At 45.4% G+C, this 15,279-nt stretch overlaps 3 protein-coding genes across 3 annotated transcripts in view; 1 reads left to right on the top strand and 2 right to left on the bottom strand.

Annotated features, from left to right (window-relative positions):
• Window positions 1-15,279, bottom strand: part of LOC117579199 — a 28,994-nt gene that overhangs the window by 10,165 nt on the left and 3,550 nt on the right. Inside the window, exon 2 of the mRNA XM_034264970.1 lies at window positions 3,850-4,582. Within this exon, the coding sequence (XP_034120861.1) occupies window positions 3,850-3,894 (45 nt within the window). The 5' untranslated portion in view covers window positions 3,895-4,582. The remainder of the gene's footprint in view (window positions 1-3,849; window positions 4,583-15,279) is intronic.
• On the bottom strand, window positions 1,921-3,676 carry LOC117579195 (trichohyalin-like). The gene has a single exon (XM_034264964.1). It carries the CDS (start codon window positions 3,613-3,615, stop codon window positions 2,026-2,028), a length of 1,590 nt encoding a protein of 529 aa, XP_034120855.1. The 5' UTR covers window positions 3,616-3,676; the 3' UTR covers window positions 1,921-2,025.
• LOC117579198 lies at window positions 4,680-5,486 on the top strand. The gene is made up of 2 exons (XM_034264968.1): window positions 4,680-5,258; window positions 5,311-5,486. The coding sequence occupies exons 1-2, from the start codon at window positions 4,724-4,726 to the stop codon at window positions 5,484-5,486; spliced, it is 711 nt and encodes a 236-aa protein (XP_034120859.1). The 5' UTR covers window positions 4,680-4,723.

Here is a 15,279-nt window from a genome sequence, read left to right as displayed (position 1 = left end):
ACCGTTGAGTATATGAATTTTTTAGAAGGGCCAGAAAACGGACCGCACATGAGCTTAGAATGGAATAGAAAATCAAAACTCCGAACCAGCTATCGCATTAATTAAAACCCGTTTAGAAACTGCGAGTGGCCGAACCCAGAAGTGAATTCAGACACATGCCATGCCCGACAATCTCTTAAGTAAATAATAATATTATAAATGAAAACCCAACGCAATACAATGTCATAATAGATCGATGGACGGATGGACGGATGGACCGACCGACGGCAGACAATTGTGAATAAATCACTTGGAATTAAGTCATAATCATGTGGATGCTGGGAGGAAGTCACTTCACTTCAGTTGAATGTTGATTGATGCTCTCTCGCGGTAATTCAGATTTGCGTCGCGGTGCAAGTTCGTTTCCTGAGTCTTTCGTTTGTCGGGTGGCGCAACCCACTAATTAAATGGCTCCACAGTCCACATATTTATTCGATTTTCTTCGCCTGCGACTGTCACACAAATAAACAATAACAGCGTTAACAACAAATATCAACAGCGCGCAGCGGGGAAAATGCAAATGGCAAACAGTCGAGTAAATGCAGCCATGTGCAACGTGCAACGTGCGACGTGCAACGTGCGACGTGCAGGGAAGCAACCCGAAAACAAAATTTCCGCAATTTTCCAGCTGCCTGGCAAAACAGCAAAGACCGCAAAGCAGCAGCAAGTTTTCCAAAGAAAAAACTGCAAAGTTACATAATGAAATGGATGCGCGAAAAAAATGTGCAATGCCTTTGCCACAATGTGGCCCCAGGCAGATGCAACACACAGCAGAAAAAGCAGCCCAAAAACTTGCCAAACTCCCAAGGCGCAGTCCCCTCTCGTTTTCTCTGCCTGTATCTTGATTTTCTTCCCCTCTCTGGCGTCAAGTGGGCTGAACTGGTGGCCTGGTGGGTCGCACGCAAACAAACAAATCAAATCCCCAATTGAACTTGTTTGCTCGCAACGTGTTGAATTGGTTCCGAATGTTTTTAAGCTGCGATCCGATACGTATCATATGGCCAGAAATGTGTGCCAAAAAACAACACAGCCGCCTTGTGTCGTGACCAAATTTGGATGTGAACTTACACAGCAGCCAACAGACCAACGGCCAACAGGGCCCACAAGAAATTCACTTTCAAAATGTCTTTTGGCCATTTTGAGACTTAAGATATTTTCGGGTTTTGTTGCTCATATTTGAAATGATCTTTTCTGCAGGGTACTTTGAGTTTAGGATCAGGTTTGAGTCCAGCAATAACAGGAAACAGGAAAAGGTTTACAATTTATACGAAACTATACACAATTCCTGTCATAAGTTGAAGCCTTTTGAGGAGAATAAAAATGTTGAAGACATAAAATGAAATGACGAGAGTCAAAAGTATTTCAATATGTTGCCTGCACATTTGGCCCAATATTTTTAATAGCTTTTTAAATGCCAACAAACACATTTAACAACACCTCAGGGAGGGTTACCAGTCGTACAAATCCAGCACATGAGAGTACAAGTACATCCCAAGTCCCATAAATCATAACCTCCAGCACCAGGGCAGCGTACATATATGTATGTACATATACATATACATATTCATACATAAACATATACATAATCGTATGTGCCTGATGGTGTGCCATTTTTGTAGATTAACTTTTGTGTGTGGCTTTCGCTTCGTGGTGATCGCGTGTGGCGATTAAATTAGTATACAAAGAAAACGTTTATCGGCTTAAATGGCTTTCCAAAAAGGGTAAACATCGTTACGAGCATAACGGTGCATTGGTGGCAAATGTCTAATAGAAATGGCCTTCATGCAACAGCTAACCGTTAGATCGCTTAGCCTGCCTGCCAGCGGGAATTATATAAGACAATTTTTAGTCTAACCTTCGAACATTAATAAAACAAGAAGGGACGTGTGAGACGCTTCTTACGCGTCACAACTGTTTAGTGCCATTTTTCATCTTTATAATTGTGGATGTGTGAGTGTAGTGTGGCACTGTGGCTGTAGCAGAAGCTCAAGTCATCATCTGCCCCAGGTTCTTGTGTGCCGCAGTCGCCACACGACCCTTCAACGCATTGAGTTCTCGCATCGGCAGACATCCGCGCTTGGTCAAAGCATCCAGCTTCACGGCAATCACCGTATCGATCTCTGTCTGGCGTTGCACCTCCGCGGCGCGTGCCCTTTCAAACTCCGTACGTTCGGCGGCCAGTTCACGGCGACGCGCCCTTGCGCGCTCCTCCATCTGGCAGGCGACACCCAAGCGGAGAGTCTCTCGCTTCACCTTGTCCGCGGCGGCCTCAACTGTACGCTGCTCCGCCTCCTCGGCGCGCAACTGCATCATGACCCTATTGTCGCGCTCCCGTTGCGTGTAGTAGCAGGCCTTCATCTGGCTGAGGCGATCGAGCTGCTCGAGATGTCCCTTGCGGAGTTCGTCGGCGATGCGGCGCTCCTTTTCGGCGGCCTGGCGCTCAGCTTCGCGATACTTGCGCTCCAGGCGCTCGTGCTCGGCTATGAAGCGCAGCTCGTCCTGGTTGTCTTTGGCATTCATCATCTTCTCCTGTATGACAAACAGAGCGTCACGCTGGCGCTTCACCTCGGCCTGCTGGGCCTTCCTCTCGGCTTGCTCCTGTCGCAGTTTGGCCTCCTTCTGCAGCAGATAGTCGTAGGCGCGCCGCTCGTCACTCTGATCCTGCTGGCACATCATGCGCACAAACTCGCGACGCATCTTTGAGTACTTGTCCAGCTCCTGGCGATAGCTTTGCTTCCCCTGGGAGACGGCCTGGACGTGGTGGGCCTCCGCTTTCTTGAATCCATCGACAGCGACTCGCAGCTCGTGTGCCTCCTGCTGCTGCCGCTCCTGGGCGACGTACCGCATCTTTTCGCGATTGAGGATCTGCTGACGGACATCCGCACCAAACTGGCGGCGCTTGATCTCATCGTTCGCATCCTTCTGCCTCTCGGTGCCCCACTTACTGTTGTTGTACTCGAGATTCTTGCGCGCCTGAAGGGCGTCCCATTCTGCCTGGGCGCGGTCAAGCAATCGACGCTCATGCATCTGTGCGGTCCAAATGGCGCTGCACTTGGCCTCCGAAATGTCCTTGGTGGCCTGCCGCACGCGCTCATCCATTTCGTATCTGACATTCAGCGAATGCTGCAACACCTTGAGGCGGTTCGCCTCCGCTCGCTGCTCCTCGTCGACGTCGGCCGCCTCCATATCCTGCTGGCGCTGGAGCTCCTTCTCCCGCCGCCGCTCGTCAATGCCACGGAAATAGTTGCGCATCCGTTCGGTCTCTTCCGTCTGTTGGCGCTGTTCTTCCTGCTTCATGGCCTGCTCGGCCCGCTTCTCGTCGGCGCTCTTCGGACGCCCCGACCGCATTCGCTCCAGCTCAATGGCAGTGAGCTCGGCAAAGCCCTTCGACTCCCACGACTGACCCTGCACATGGAAGAACGTAGCCTTGCCGGACTCGGCACGCTTCTCGCTGGGCGTCGGTGGACGTGTGCCCGGCGGCAGCCTGCGCTTGGACTTCACCGTCCTGTCCTTGCTCATGCCACATGGGATTTGCTGCTGCTGCAACATCTCAGCAGCTGCATTCTCCTCTGGCATATCCGAAAATATGTTCCTACAGTCTGTCTATGTCTGGTTTAGTGTGGATGGGGGGACAGTATGATCGAGGCCTGCTTTTTGCACCCTTGGAAAAAAAAGTGAAGCCCTGCATTTACTTCCAGCTGCTGCCTGATCTTTGGAGGAAGTTTGAGTAATGGAAATATCTCTAATATGAAATTGATCCATCTTTCTATTACAGAGTAGCTTAGCACCCATCTAATTTCCTGCACTCACCCGATAAACGCCATCGACAAGTTTTGTAACTTCTTCGGCCTCCATTGTGGTTGCTGGTTCTCCGGTTTGCCGGTTGCTATCGATCAATGAATGCGACGTGAAGTGGTTGGTGGCTCCAAGTAGCTAAATAACTGGGCTGCTGATGAATCAAACCGGAGCAGCAAAACAAAAGGCACCCGAAAATCACTTGCAACTCGAATTCACTTTCAACTGCAGCGTCCGCTGTGGAATCAGCTTCAGATTTTGGACACGCGTTGCACTCGATTTTCACTTTCCAAAATGTGGCACACAGCGCTGAAAAGACGTTGAACCGGGGGGGCCAACTCCAACTCCAACTCCAACCCAAAACTCAAACGCAAACCCGAATTTGGAGTAAACTTGGAGTAACTTTGACTTTCGTTGCAGAGAATCTTGGAAATCTCGTTTCTGGCTGGCTCAGACAGCCGGGGGAACTGTCGTGTCGTGACTTTCTTTTTGGCGGCCAGAGACCAGACAAGACCGAACCAGAGCCCAAATCGAAAACACGTAATGCCGCCACAAATCAGGTAAATGAAATGAGCCAGCAAAGCGCCAACAAAGTGTTTCTGTGGCTTTTGCTTCTGGCCAACTGTTGAGCTTCTCGTTGGAGCTGCGTGCCGCGAGGTCTTTGAATTTTTGTTGCCTTGTACAATGTTTGCACGGGCTGTTATCATCAATTTGCACCGTGTTACACGTGGTTCGGTTATTTGTGGATCTGAAAGAGAGAGAGAGAAAATGTATCAAAAAATGGACAAAACGCTTTCGGGTTACCCTGGCAACAGACTCAATCAAGTGTTTGGTCGATATTTGCTTTGGGAATTTTCTTGTTAAATTCGCAGGAAATGATTGTTTCAAAATGAGCAAACTCGATGATTTGCTGGCCAAGAAAAAGACGGTTGTGCCCGTGCTGGACCTGAGTCGCAGCAACATTCAAACCAATGAGGAGTTCAAGCGGCTGTTCGAGAAGGTGCCCGACTACAAGATGCGGCCCGTGAAGGTGCGCGCCGAGGAGATCAAGATCCGGGACAAGGACTATGCCTTCAAGATGCCCAAGAAGGAGATGCGCAAGTTGCTCAAATCGAATGGCGAGCGGGAGCCGCTCTACGTCTATGCGGATCCCGTGCCCACCGAAATGAAGGATGTGGTGCTCATGGAGCTCTGCGCGGTGCCCATCGATTGGAAGATGCTCACGACGCTGCGGCCCAAGAACAAGCAGGAGGAGGAGTACTTCAGTCGCATGGTGGAGATGGGCAAGCTGGAGCTGAAGACCGAGGCCAGGGATCGTCGCGAGTTTGCGCTGAACAGCTGCGTGAAGAAGATCAAGAACAAGTCGGGCATTGTGGAGACCAGACTGATGACCTGCGAGTCCTGCGGCGAGGAAATGTGTTGCGGTAAACAGCTGAGCTTTATTTTTGTACATTTATTACTTTTCGCTGCTTCCAGGCAAGTCCTGTGGCGACTTCAACTACGACTTGTACATCCGCGTGGAGGCTCGGGTCGTGAAGCCCAAGCCCGTGGCCATGAGCACGAACAAAACCAAACTGAATGGCCGCAAGAAGTCCTCGGTGGCTGGCACCAAAATCAAGGTGAAGAAATCCTCAGGCACCAAGGCAACTTGAAGGAAACAAACTGAGAATTCTATTCGATATTCTCTCAGCATTTGCTACCCATTAAAAGATGCTGAAATATCCTCAAATCTTGTACAAGTCTTGGCCGCTTTTTATGGCCATTATTATATCTCGGAAAGTATGTTAACCCGCACCACTGAGCGAGCCGTAGAAATTTGTGAAGATATTTTCCCCTTTGGAGTGGACAACGAAATGGCTTAAATATTTAAATTGCCGCTCGAACAGCAGCACAGGCAAATGGCCATTAAGACAAAGTAAACAGGCCAACTGTGGGGTTCTGTGTGTGTGTGTCCACCACTTGGTCGCTACAGTCCACGTCCAGGTCCAGGTCCAGGGACTTGTGCAACAATTTGTGGTGACTCCAGTGGCTCCAAGTGGCCGGCCGCTGCACAACTTTTGATTACTAATGAGCCGCGTGGAGTCGCGCTGCCAAGCGTCTGTCAGTCGCTGTTTGGAGCTCTGATTTATGCGGTTTATTTATGGAAATATCCATGCGCGTAGAAATTGAAAAGTCTACTTTGAATATCAAGTTTATGCGTGGCATATGGGCAGACGCGAAACTTTGATTGGAAGCTCAATATGATTTTGGACTTTTTCAAGCAACAAAAAATATGCAAACAGCGCAAAAAAAATGTGCACAAAGCTTCGAAAGAAGGCAAATCTATCTCAGATGTGCTCAGTGGGATTCTTCAAGTCTACTTTATGACTGAGAGTACTTTTGAGGGCTTTCATTTTCATGGAATTGAGCACATACTCTGAGCTATAAATCTAGCTGCTCTTTGGAGGTTCTTGCAGCGAAGAATAAACTCCTATTTGGCAGTGAGTTTCTGTCGCATTTAATCAACTAAAAGTGTCTCTCCCTTACTTGCTCTACAAACTGCATTCCCCATCAAATATTACACAAAATTCGTTAAATCTTTTGGCGTTTGCATTGCATTTATCACTCAAACAATTATGAAAAGTTTTCGCATTCGTTGCGGTTCGCTGGGGTTAAATCAATGCTAGATTAGGCCAGGTTGATGTTAGCCTTGTTCTTAATAGACAAGCAATGTTTTTGCATAGATTTTTGCGCACAGCAGAGGCGCAATTAAAGTGCCGTCCACTCACGTAGACCCAGAGACAGATGCAGATGTAAGCCCAGTTGCAGTTGTAGCTGTGTACTGTGGCCCACAGTACGATATGATATCGGGTTTCGTACCTGACCGCAGCAATGACGCTGCTAACCTTGGCAGGCGGTGGAACAAAATATGTGGAATGCAGCAGCTGGCAGGTTCGTTGCCCAAGTCTTTTGGTTCTAAGCGAGGCCAAGGGGCGTGTCAGCCGGCACGTAGCCAAAAGGCAACAACTAGGTAGAAAACTTATGGAAATGGCCGGCCCAACTTTCTTTCTCCACTCTCACTTGCTGGGGCAGGGGCTTATCGTGGAGTGTGTTTATCTTGCATCTGCTTAAATATTGAAATGCGACACATCCACATCCACATCCACATCAATGACGACGAGCGACGAACCTGACGATGATTTCGTAAGATTTCGTTTTTCTATGGCTACTCTCATATCGTTTCATTTAATTTCCATTCAGCGCTGTTTATGTTGGAAATTTCTTTTCTTTCTTTTTTTTTTGGGAGGAAGACGCGTGCGCCTACGTAATCGCCACACCGCTCTGCCTCTGTATCTCTCGCCTGGGGGGCAAAGTGCTGCTGCTGCTGACATTATTGAATGTGGTGGAATAATAGAATTGTGTGCGACACTCTCGATGCCACAATTAAGTTGGTAAAAGTCAACAATCTGCAGCTGATTAGAGAGCAGAGATGGCAGATTGGGGACCGAAGTAAGTGCCAGATGTGAGGCCCAACAAAGGGTGAGAGATGTGCCCTGAAAGCTCCTTCTCTCTCCCAGTATGTGCTCTCACTCTCTCACTTTCAGTCTCTTTTGTTGCCCCATCAATCCATCCTCTTGTTGGCCCAATCCATCCATGGTGCATCCTCCCTTCGATGTTTCGATCAACTTTGTTTTTTTTTGGCAAAAAACTTTCGCCGAAGCAGTCAACGATGATCGTTTTCCTGCCACTCGAGATACATGCAAATAATCGGGTAAACAGCTCTTGCGAGCAGCATGTCCAACAACAGTTAAAGCTGAAGATGGAGGAGCTACAGTTGGGTGGAAGAGCCCAGAGCTGGTACTATTATCAAATGCTCATCATTAACATTGGCTGCCTGCTGCCTGCTGCCTGGCTGTGGCGGCTGCAATCTCAACGTGACGATCAAATTGCAGCACATGTGTGTACAAGTGTGCGTGGCTGTTGTTGTGAAAATGAAATTAAACTAAAGACCGTAGAGACAATGGAGCGAGAAGAGCGGAGATGCTCGTACAACTTGTAGTACTTGTAGTCGTGTATCTTCGCGCTTAAATTGCCGCCAGATACAGATTTTCAAATGAGTCTAAGACACAGCAGAAACAACAACAAAAACACAACACAATAAACATTGTTGGGATACCCGTTGCCCCATTCCAACATCCACCAACCGTAAGGGGTTTACCATGCAAATTGAGGGACTGCCGCTCTGCTCGTTCACTCAAATTGGCAGTGAAAGTAAAAGTTTAAAGTTATTTCTCTCTCTCTCTGAACCTCTCCCACCCTCCCTCACTCTGCCACTCTGGGCTGACGAACTGTACCAAAAGCTGAAACGCACAAGAGATGCTGACGGACGGACTGCCAGAGAGCAGACAGGGCCAGAGAGCACACATGCTCATATTTGCGCCCTGAACCGAGGGCCATGTGAGCCATGGCCTGGCCGCGCAGTTCGTTCAATTGATTCTCCTTGCCTTTGCACACTTTTGGCATTATGGGGGAAGGAGCGGGGTGAGCTGTCTGCACAGAGTGCTGTGTTCCATTAACCCACTGAGCTCCCCTTGAGCTTCGGACACACCTAGACACACTCCCCCGCTGCCGCTCTCTCTCTCCCAGGCGGACTTGGTCGTGACTTCATCCAGCGAGACATGGGCATCGGCATCTCCTGTTTATAGCAGCATCAGCAGTCGCAGCGGCTCTACCCATCATAAATTAGTTGTAGATGGCATCTGAAAGAACCGACTGCCGCCGCACGAACGTTTCTCTGGGAGCGTTAATGGCCATGTCTGAGGTCGGGAACGAGCATCTATGAACAGGAACTGCGGATTCCATTTACAGCGAGTGGGAGTGCCACAAGAAATGGAAAAGAAAAAACACTAAACAATTCTTGGGATAATCGTAAGAAATAAACATAAGAAAGGAACATGAAACATGAAAATTATTTCTAAGGAATTTTAGCAGCAAGAGAAAAACTCATTAAATACAATTTCCAATGTTCTATGCCGTGAATTTTGCTTTAGAATTCTGCCATTAGTTCTTTGCATCCGCTTCCCCATTTTGAAGTGAAGTATTTCCAAAATCTTCAAGTTGATTGACTCAATGGCACTTGCTCGGGGCGGGTGATATATTTCGAACTCCTCCAATCCCAATCGTGTTTCGGTAGCTAAAAACCCAAAGCTCATTTGTCCGCCCCCACAGCAATCATTCATTCCAGCAATCCATGTGGAAGAAGCTACAGAAAGATACACACACACACACTTGGGCAGAACTGAGATGCGGACATGCGGAGCTTGTTGAAAAAATATCAAAGTAAAACAAATTGCTGAGCGACTGCGTCAGGCGCAAGGAATGCGACCTTGAGCTGTCGTTGTTGTCGTCGGGCATGGCAGCCGCTTGCTCAGATGTCGTGACCAGGCCCAGACTCGGGCAGCAAAAGTACAGTCAGGCAGAGGGGGGCTGGCTGCCAGATAGATCAGAAGTGAACCAAACCAAAGCGAAGCCACTTGCTGGTACAGAGAAAACGAGCCGCGAGATGCGAGATGCGACGCAGAAAATAGCGCAGTTTCGCGTACAATAAAACACGTTTGACGAACGGTTTTGATGCTGCAGATGAAGATTGAATATCTGTCAGATACACACAAACACACACAAGCACACATGGTAGACGGCGCTCACTTTTATTTTCAGCATTGCAACCACAGAAACAGCCACACTGAGACCTCTCTCAACCACAATGGCAAATGCCATAACAAGCCAAAATAACAAAGATCAAACTCCTGCAGTTGAATGAGAACAAAGCAGCTGCAAAGTTGCAAATACTAAAAATACAATTTAGCTGCCTGTTGCTCATTCAATTAGAAACTTTCGAGCTGGTACGCCTCTCGACACTCAACAGAGAGTCAGTCTCTACACAGACTCCAAAGTTGTGTCTGCGATCTGTGTAAAGCCAATCCAAGGTACACATTTTGTTGCTCGTTCATCAGCTGAATAAATATCAACAGATTACAGCACTCCATTGGATTATTCTTATAAATTATATTATATATATTCCCAATGCAAAAATAAACGCTGATCGCATGTCAAAGCAATTTATTATTTGGAATCTCTGAATTCATTCGCATATTTCACGTATTCGACAGGCAAAGTTCATTGAAGTCAAGGTTCCAATCAAACAGCTAAAGATTCCTCACCGTGTGATTTATTTGTGTACAAGTTTTGGTGGAGTTTGCCTTTTGTTTTTGCTAAACGAATACCCATTATATTTAGCCTCCTCCCTGTTTGATGCTTTCTGCGTCTCCAAAGTTCTCCCATTTTGTGTCGTTTCTTAATCGTTTTGGGTGGTAACAAAAAAGCGGCCACAGTTATAAACTTCGAACCATGAAATCGCCATGAAATTTGGGGGCAAAGTCAACGACCCCGGCTCGCTGCGAGGTTTATTTATGCAGTCGGAGGCCCAATTAGTTGTTCGAAAATGTCTGAGAACTATTCGATATCTGCCACCGCAGCATCTAACCAGTCGCATTTCGAAATATTTTGTGTAATTCTTTGGCGCATTCTTGAAGAGATCTGACACAGTTTTGATTCGATTTGAAACCTGTTTACAATTTATGCTAGAACTTGCTTTTGTTGCTGTTTTTATGATTTGCATTCAAATTCCTCTCCGCTACAACGAAAAACCAGTTGCAGAATTAATTATTTTGTAGCCAAAAATTAGCATTTCTTATTCGGTAAATTTCTCCCTTCTCCCCAAGCTGTCATTTCCTTTTCTTTGGGTGGGTAGGAGCAGCACAATCAAAGTTTCAAATTTCTATACAAATGTTGTTCAACGGTTTCGGGGTTTTTGTTCAAGAGATTTGCATGGATTGTTGAATCGCTACAGAAATTTCTAACAAGAGAATTGTAATCAGAACTATGAAGTTCAAGCACCAAAAGACAAATAAATATTACCTAAGAAATCACTTAAGAAAATGTTTAAATAAACATTTAAATGCGTGCAACGATGTGTTAAAAATTGGTTTAAAAATATCCCAAAACTGTTGAACTTTGCAGCCCAACTTTTTCTTCGCTCTTACGAGCACTTTGGCATCTCTCGCCTTTCCCCTAATAAAAACTGGTACAACAAAAGTAGGTTTCTGTACCAAATGGACAAGACATTAAATCAAAACCATACGTACATATATTTCAACAATTATGGCTCTGGTGATTACATTTCGGTGGCTTGAATTAGTCGTAAAACAAAAGACTTAAGCAGCGAACTGGCGGCGTAATTGCTGCTACGTGCTGAGCATTCAACATTTTGCTTGATCGTTGATCCGCGAGGGTAGAACCAGAAAAAAAACTACACAAAACACAAGAGTGAGCGAGGTAAACAAATGTACAAAGGGTTGGGGGCAAGTTTTTTGGTTATTTTTTCGTTAAAATCACTCAATAAACTGACGGAAATGACTACAGAGATCTGTCTGTGAGCTGTGCGAGAGATGAAAGTACTGTCGGAGCATTAACTGAAATTTCTTAATTAGCCAGGGCCTTGGAGGATGGGGCAGAAAGGTGAAAATGGCAGGCGTGAGACGTGGGTCTCAGCAAATCGAATTATCCACCAAGAGAGGGAGGGAGGGAGAGAGAGAGAGAGCTGTGAAGCTCTGCCTGTCCATCCATTTAATTAGCCATTTTCACACATTTCACTTTCAACGAGCTGCCGCCAAATTGTGAAAAGAAAAAAAAGAGATATACAAACGATGGATGGGCATGGGGATGGATGGAGATCTCTTGAATGAAACGCAAAAAAGCCATTAGCCGGTCAAGTGCACAGAGAGCGTAGGTTGGTTGACAAGACTGTCGCTCTGTCTCTGTCGCTGTCGCTGTCTACTCCATCTTTGTGTGTCCATTCGTGCATCTGTATCTGCGTATCTTTGTATCTTTGTATCTTGTATTCAGGCAGCTTCCTCTGTGCTCTGTGCAACCGGCGGTGGTTGTGCTTTCAAGTGGCCAATTTCTATTTTTTTGGTCAGTCAAAAGTAAGTTTCCCATCGCATTGAACTTGAAAGAGCCTCTGTCTGCGTTGCGGTGGCCATTGCCATAAATCTCTGGCCAAAATTCCCAATTTCCATTAGCCAAAAGAGTCGCAAAGAGTTGATTGGCACTCGATGGACGGGCCAATTCGTGGCCCCAAACTGGCGATTTCTACCTGCGTAATTAGCATTTTTGATTTCTGAGCCTCCCTCCAACCCACACACACACGAGGTACTATATAAGACCAGAGCCCATCCAGCGTACAAAGCTGAAAAAATGGCAATAAAATACAGGAATCATATGCCAAGAACGTCGCAAAAGACAACAAAGCAATAGTAATAATTATCCAGAATTGTAATTGTATTTTTTCACTTATTTTCAAATGCAATAAAGGAGAACAATAAACCATTTTCGCACCCACCAAAAGGTGTTTTATTTATTAAATTTTATTCTGCAACTTTTGCTCACAATTCCCTTAATTAAATGAGCAAAAATGGTGTGCAAAATGCAGCAGTAAACGATAGAAATACTAAGAAAACTTTCCCACCTCGTAACTCCTCTTAAAAATCTCAACTAAAAGCTTACAACTAAAACCCACAACAAAGCATAAATGATTCTCAAACAAAAGTTATCTTTTTTTTTTGTGCGTGGCCAGCGTTAAATGAAGTATGACTTTTGGCCAAAGCTGGCATCATTTATGACCAGGAGGCTGTGAACAATGGGTGGAGACATGCAGGCAAAATGCAAGAGGCAAACGCAAATGGACCGTAATCAGCCTTAACGGCTTCACGGGGCTGTCAGCGTGTCCATCCTATCTGAGCCTATTAGACGATTAATAAGACGGAAAGGCAATTAAATCGACTCATGATATGTGTCTGGCTTGGAGTGGGGGCCAAAATGGTGAAAAATGAATCAAGTGCAGCAGTTAATCAGCTAATGATAATGGTGCTGGCAGCGTTACAATCTCTTACGGACTGCCACCAAATGGACAAAACTAATGGAGAGTGTGATTTGATGTGAGGGTAAGCAACAGCCAAGAAATAAAATGTATTTCCAACGAGCAAAGGTTCGAAATTCAACTAAAAGTAATATAACTAACTAATATTTCTGCAGTTTTCTCAAATATTGCACCTCTCCCGTGCCATTAATTACATTACATTTCATTTCAATTCCATTTGGCCAGATCTCGTTGGCCCCCTTTGGGCGCTTTGTTGGTCATTAGGAAATTGGTTACAAATTGTAGCTGTGGCTGCCGTTTGCAACATTTGCCTTAATGCGATTTGCATTGAAAATTGGCACAAAAGTCGATTTTGTGTCTGGGCGTGGACTCGCATTGGGTCTGGACAGAAACAGAAACAGAAACCAAAACCCAAACTGAATGGAGCTCCCAGCTTAGCTGGGGAATTGGACTATTCACCTGCAAACTGCACACTGGACGGGACTTGCCTCTCGTGTCTGGCCGTCCCAAATAAATTGTTGGCTTTTCTGTTGTTGTTTTTTGCCAAAGCCTTTTAGGTGTGAACTTTTTTTTGACTTTTGCTTTTGCGTTTGAGGTCAAATCTCGTTCCACTTTTGCTGTGAAAAATATATAAATAATAGTTCGAAAACGAAAGATACGGACCGACATGCGTGTGTAACGTGAAAATGACATCTAATATTTGATGAAGAAATCGCTGGAAATTGCATTTCCACAATCCATGTCTGTGGTCACAGACAGACAGACATTTTGGCATTTTTTTCATGAAAGTTCCAGCAGCTCCAGATTAGTTTTCCATAGAAATAATCCAAAGACACGCCCACGAACAAAAGCAATTCTGTTTATTGGACTATTACTGACACTCGAGGCAAAACGTGTTCTGCGCGGCATGAGGCAATACATAAATATTTAAAATTTAAATCAAATTACGCGAATCATTTGATGGCTGAGGATTTAAACTGATTTAACGATTGCCAGAGCTGCTCCGCAAAGGATTATAGATTTACAGGTTTTGCCCGGGCTTTAAGCTAACAAATATTTGCACAATTATTGGCATTTGAAAGCAAACAGAATGCAAAGATTGGCCTGGAAAAGATTAAAATGTACCTTAAAGAGTAAATATATAAATATCTTTCTTTATGCATATTTCTGATTACATTTACTGCATTCCTCTGCTAAATGAAAGTACAATTAAAACTCATAAAATGCACTTTTAATTGCGACATTTTATGAGCTGCTTCAATGCAAACACGATCGATGAACAATTAACGAATCTCAATATCAAATTAAGGAATTTTTTCACATAGCAAAATGTGATTAGCTTCGTGTTCGATTCCCTGCTTAGGTTTTCAATTCAATTTCAATTCGAGGCACAGCCCCAAGTCGCAGCAAAACAACTTTCAACAGCACCCAAAGGCAAACCCACAACTCGAGTGGGTGGGGATTGGGGGTACAACTACAGGGCACAGCCACAGCTACAGTCAAGTGGTAGTGACATATCGCTGCCAGATGGAAAAATGCGGTTAATGTGGTTAATGCCAATAGCTGTGGCTGCTGGCTGTTCACTGCCTGCAGGCTGGACCCATGCACTTGTTCATTCTCCTAATTAAGTCAAAGGCTCCACAGACAGCTTCAGCTCTGGCACTTTTTTATGGTCTCACAAGAGCCAGTTGTGTGGAACGTGGCAACTGGGGCATAAATCCATTTCGAGTGCAAGTGAAAGGTGACTGCATTCAGTGTAACCTTGAAGGATGTGTCCCAGAGATCTGTACAAAGTTCAAGTCATTTCAACAAATAAAAGTAAACAAAATACCAAAGTGGATTTATGGTAATAGATTTTAACTTTGCCTTAGAAGAGAAAACAATGCACGAAATTTCTCCTGTCTGTGATCCTGTCAAATGGATCAGTGACAGGCAGCTGCTGTCAGCTGACAAGCGCAGATCATTCGACACACTTGGCAAGGGGAAGGAAACGTAGGGGAAAGCCACAAAATATGCCAAAAGTTGCCAATTTTCCATTGACACGTGCCGAAACGCTTTTTATTTGTGCAATTTCTTGAAATTTCCCATTAGAAATTTCACATTTTGTTCGAGTTTTTTCTCAAATACTAAGCACGGAAAAGTGTCCACTTTTCTTAGGTTGAGTTGCCGTTTAAGTATTCCTTTGATCTCTTTTATTTATGCCCCATTCCGAGCCACTTAGCACATTTTAGTTGCATAATCCCATTGCATTTTCCTTTGCATTTCCTTTTGGCGCCATTGCCGTTGCGTTTTTCTCTCGAGAGGAAGCAATCGCTTGATGGATTTTACTTTGTGACAGTTCATGCAAAATGAAAATTAATTTACGATTCTCAGGCAGTGGCAGCGAGAGAGACAGAAATGCCTCATGCCTCATGCCTCCTTGTGTGTTTCAAGGAAAATGTCTGCCACAATGCCGCCCAAGTCTCGGC

Source organism: Drosophila guanche, unplaced genomic scaffold (assembly GCF_900245975.1).
Source record: "Drosophila guanche unplaced genomic scaffold, DGUA_6, whole genome shotgun sequence".
Classification (NCBI taxonomy): domain Eukaryota; kingdom Metazoa; phylum Arthropoda; class Insecta; order Diptera; family Drosophilidae; genus Drosophila; species Drosophila guanche.
The sequence above is the reverse complement of the archived record's forward strand: the minus strand, read 5'-3'. Positions and strand labels throughout refer to the sequence as shown.

What these genes read in the sequence shown, in the direction of transcription:
- LOC117579195 (XM_034264964.1), bottom strand. Translation starts at nt 3,615, where the DNA reads ATGCCAGAGGAGAATGCAGCTGCTGAGATGTTGCAGCAGCAGCAAATC.
- LOC117579198 (XM_034264968.1), top strand. Translation starts at nt 4,724, where the DNA reads ATGAGCAAACTCGATGATTTGCTGGCCAAGAAAAAGACGGTTGTGCCC. An exon ending in CGGCGAGGAAATGTGTTGCG is followed by an intron (nt 5,259 to 5,310) that starts GTAAACAGCTGA and finishes CGCTGCTTCCAG; the next exon opens with GCAAGTCCTGTGGCGACTTC.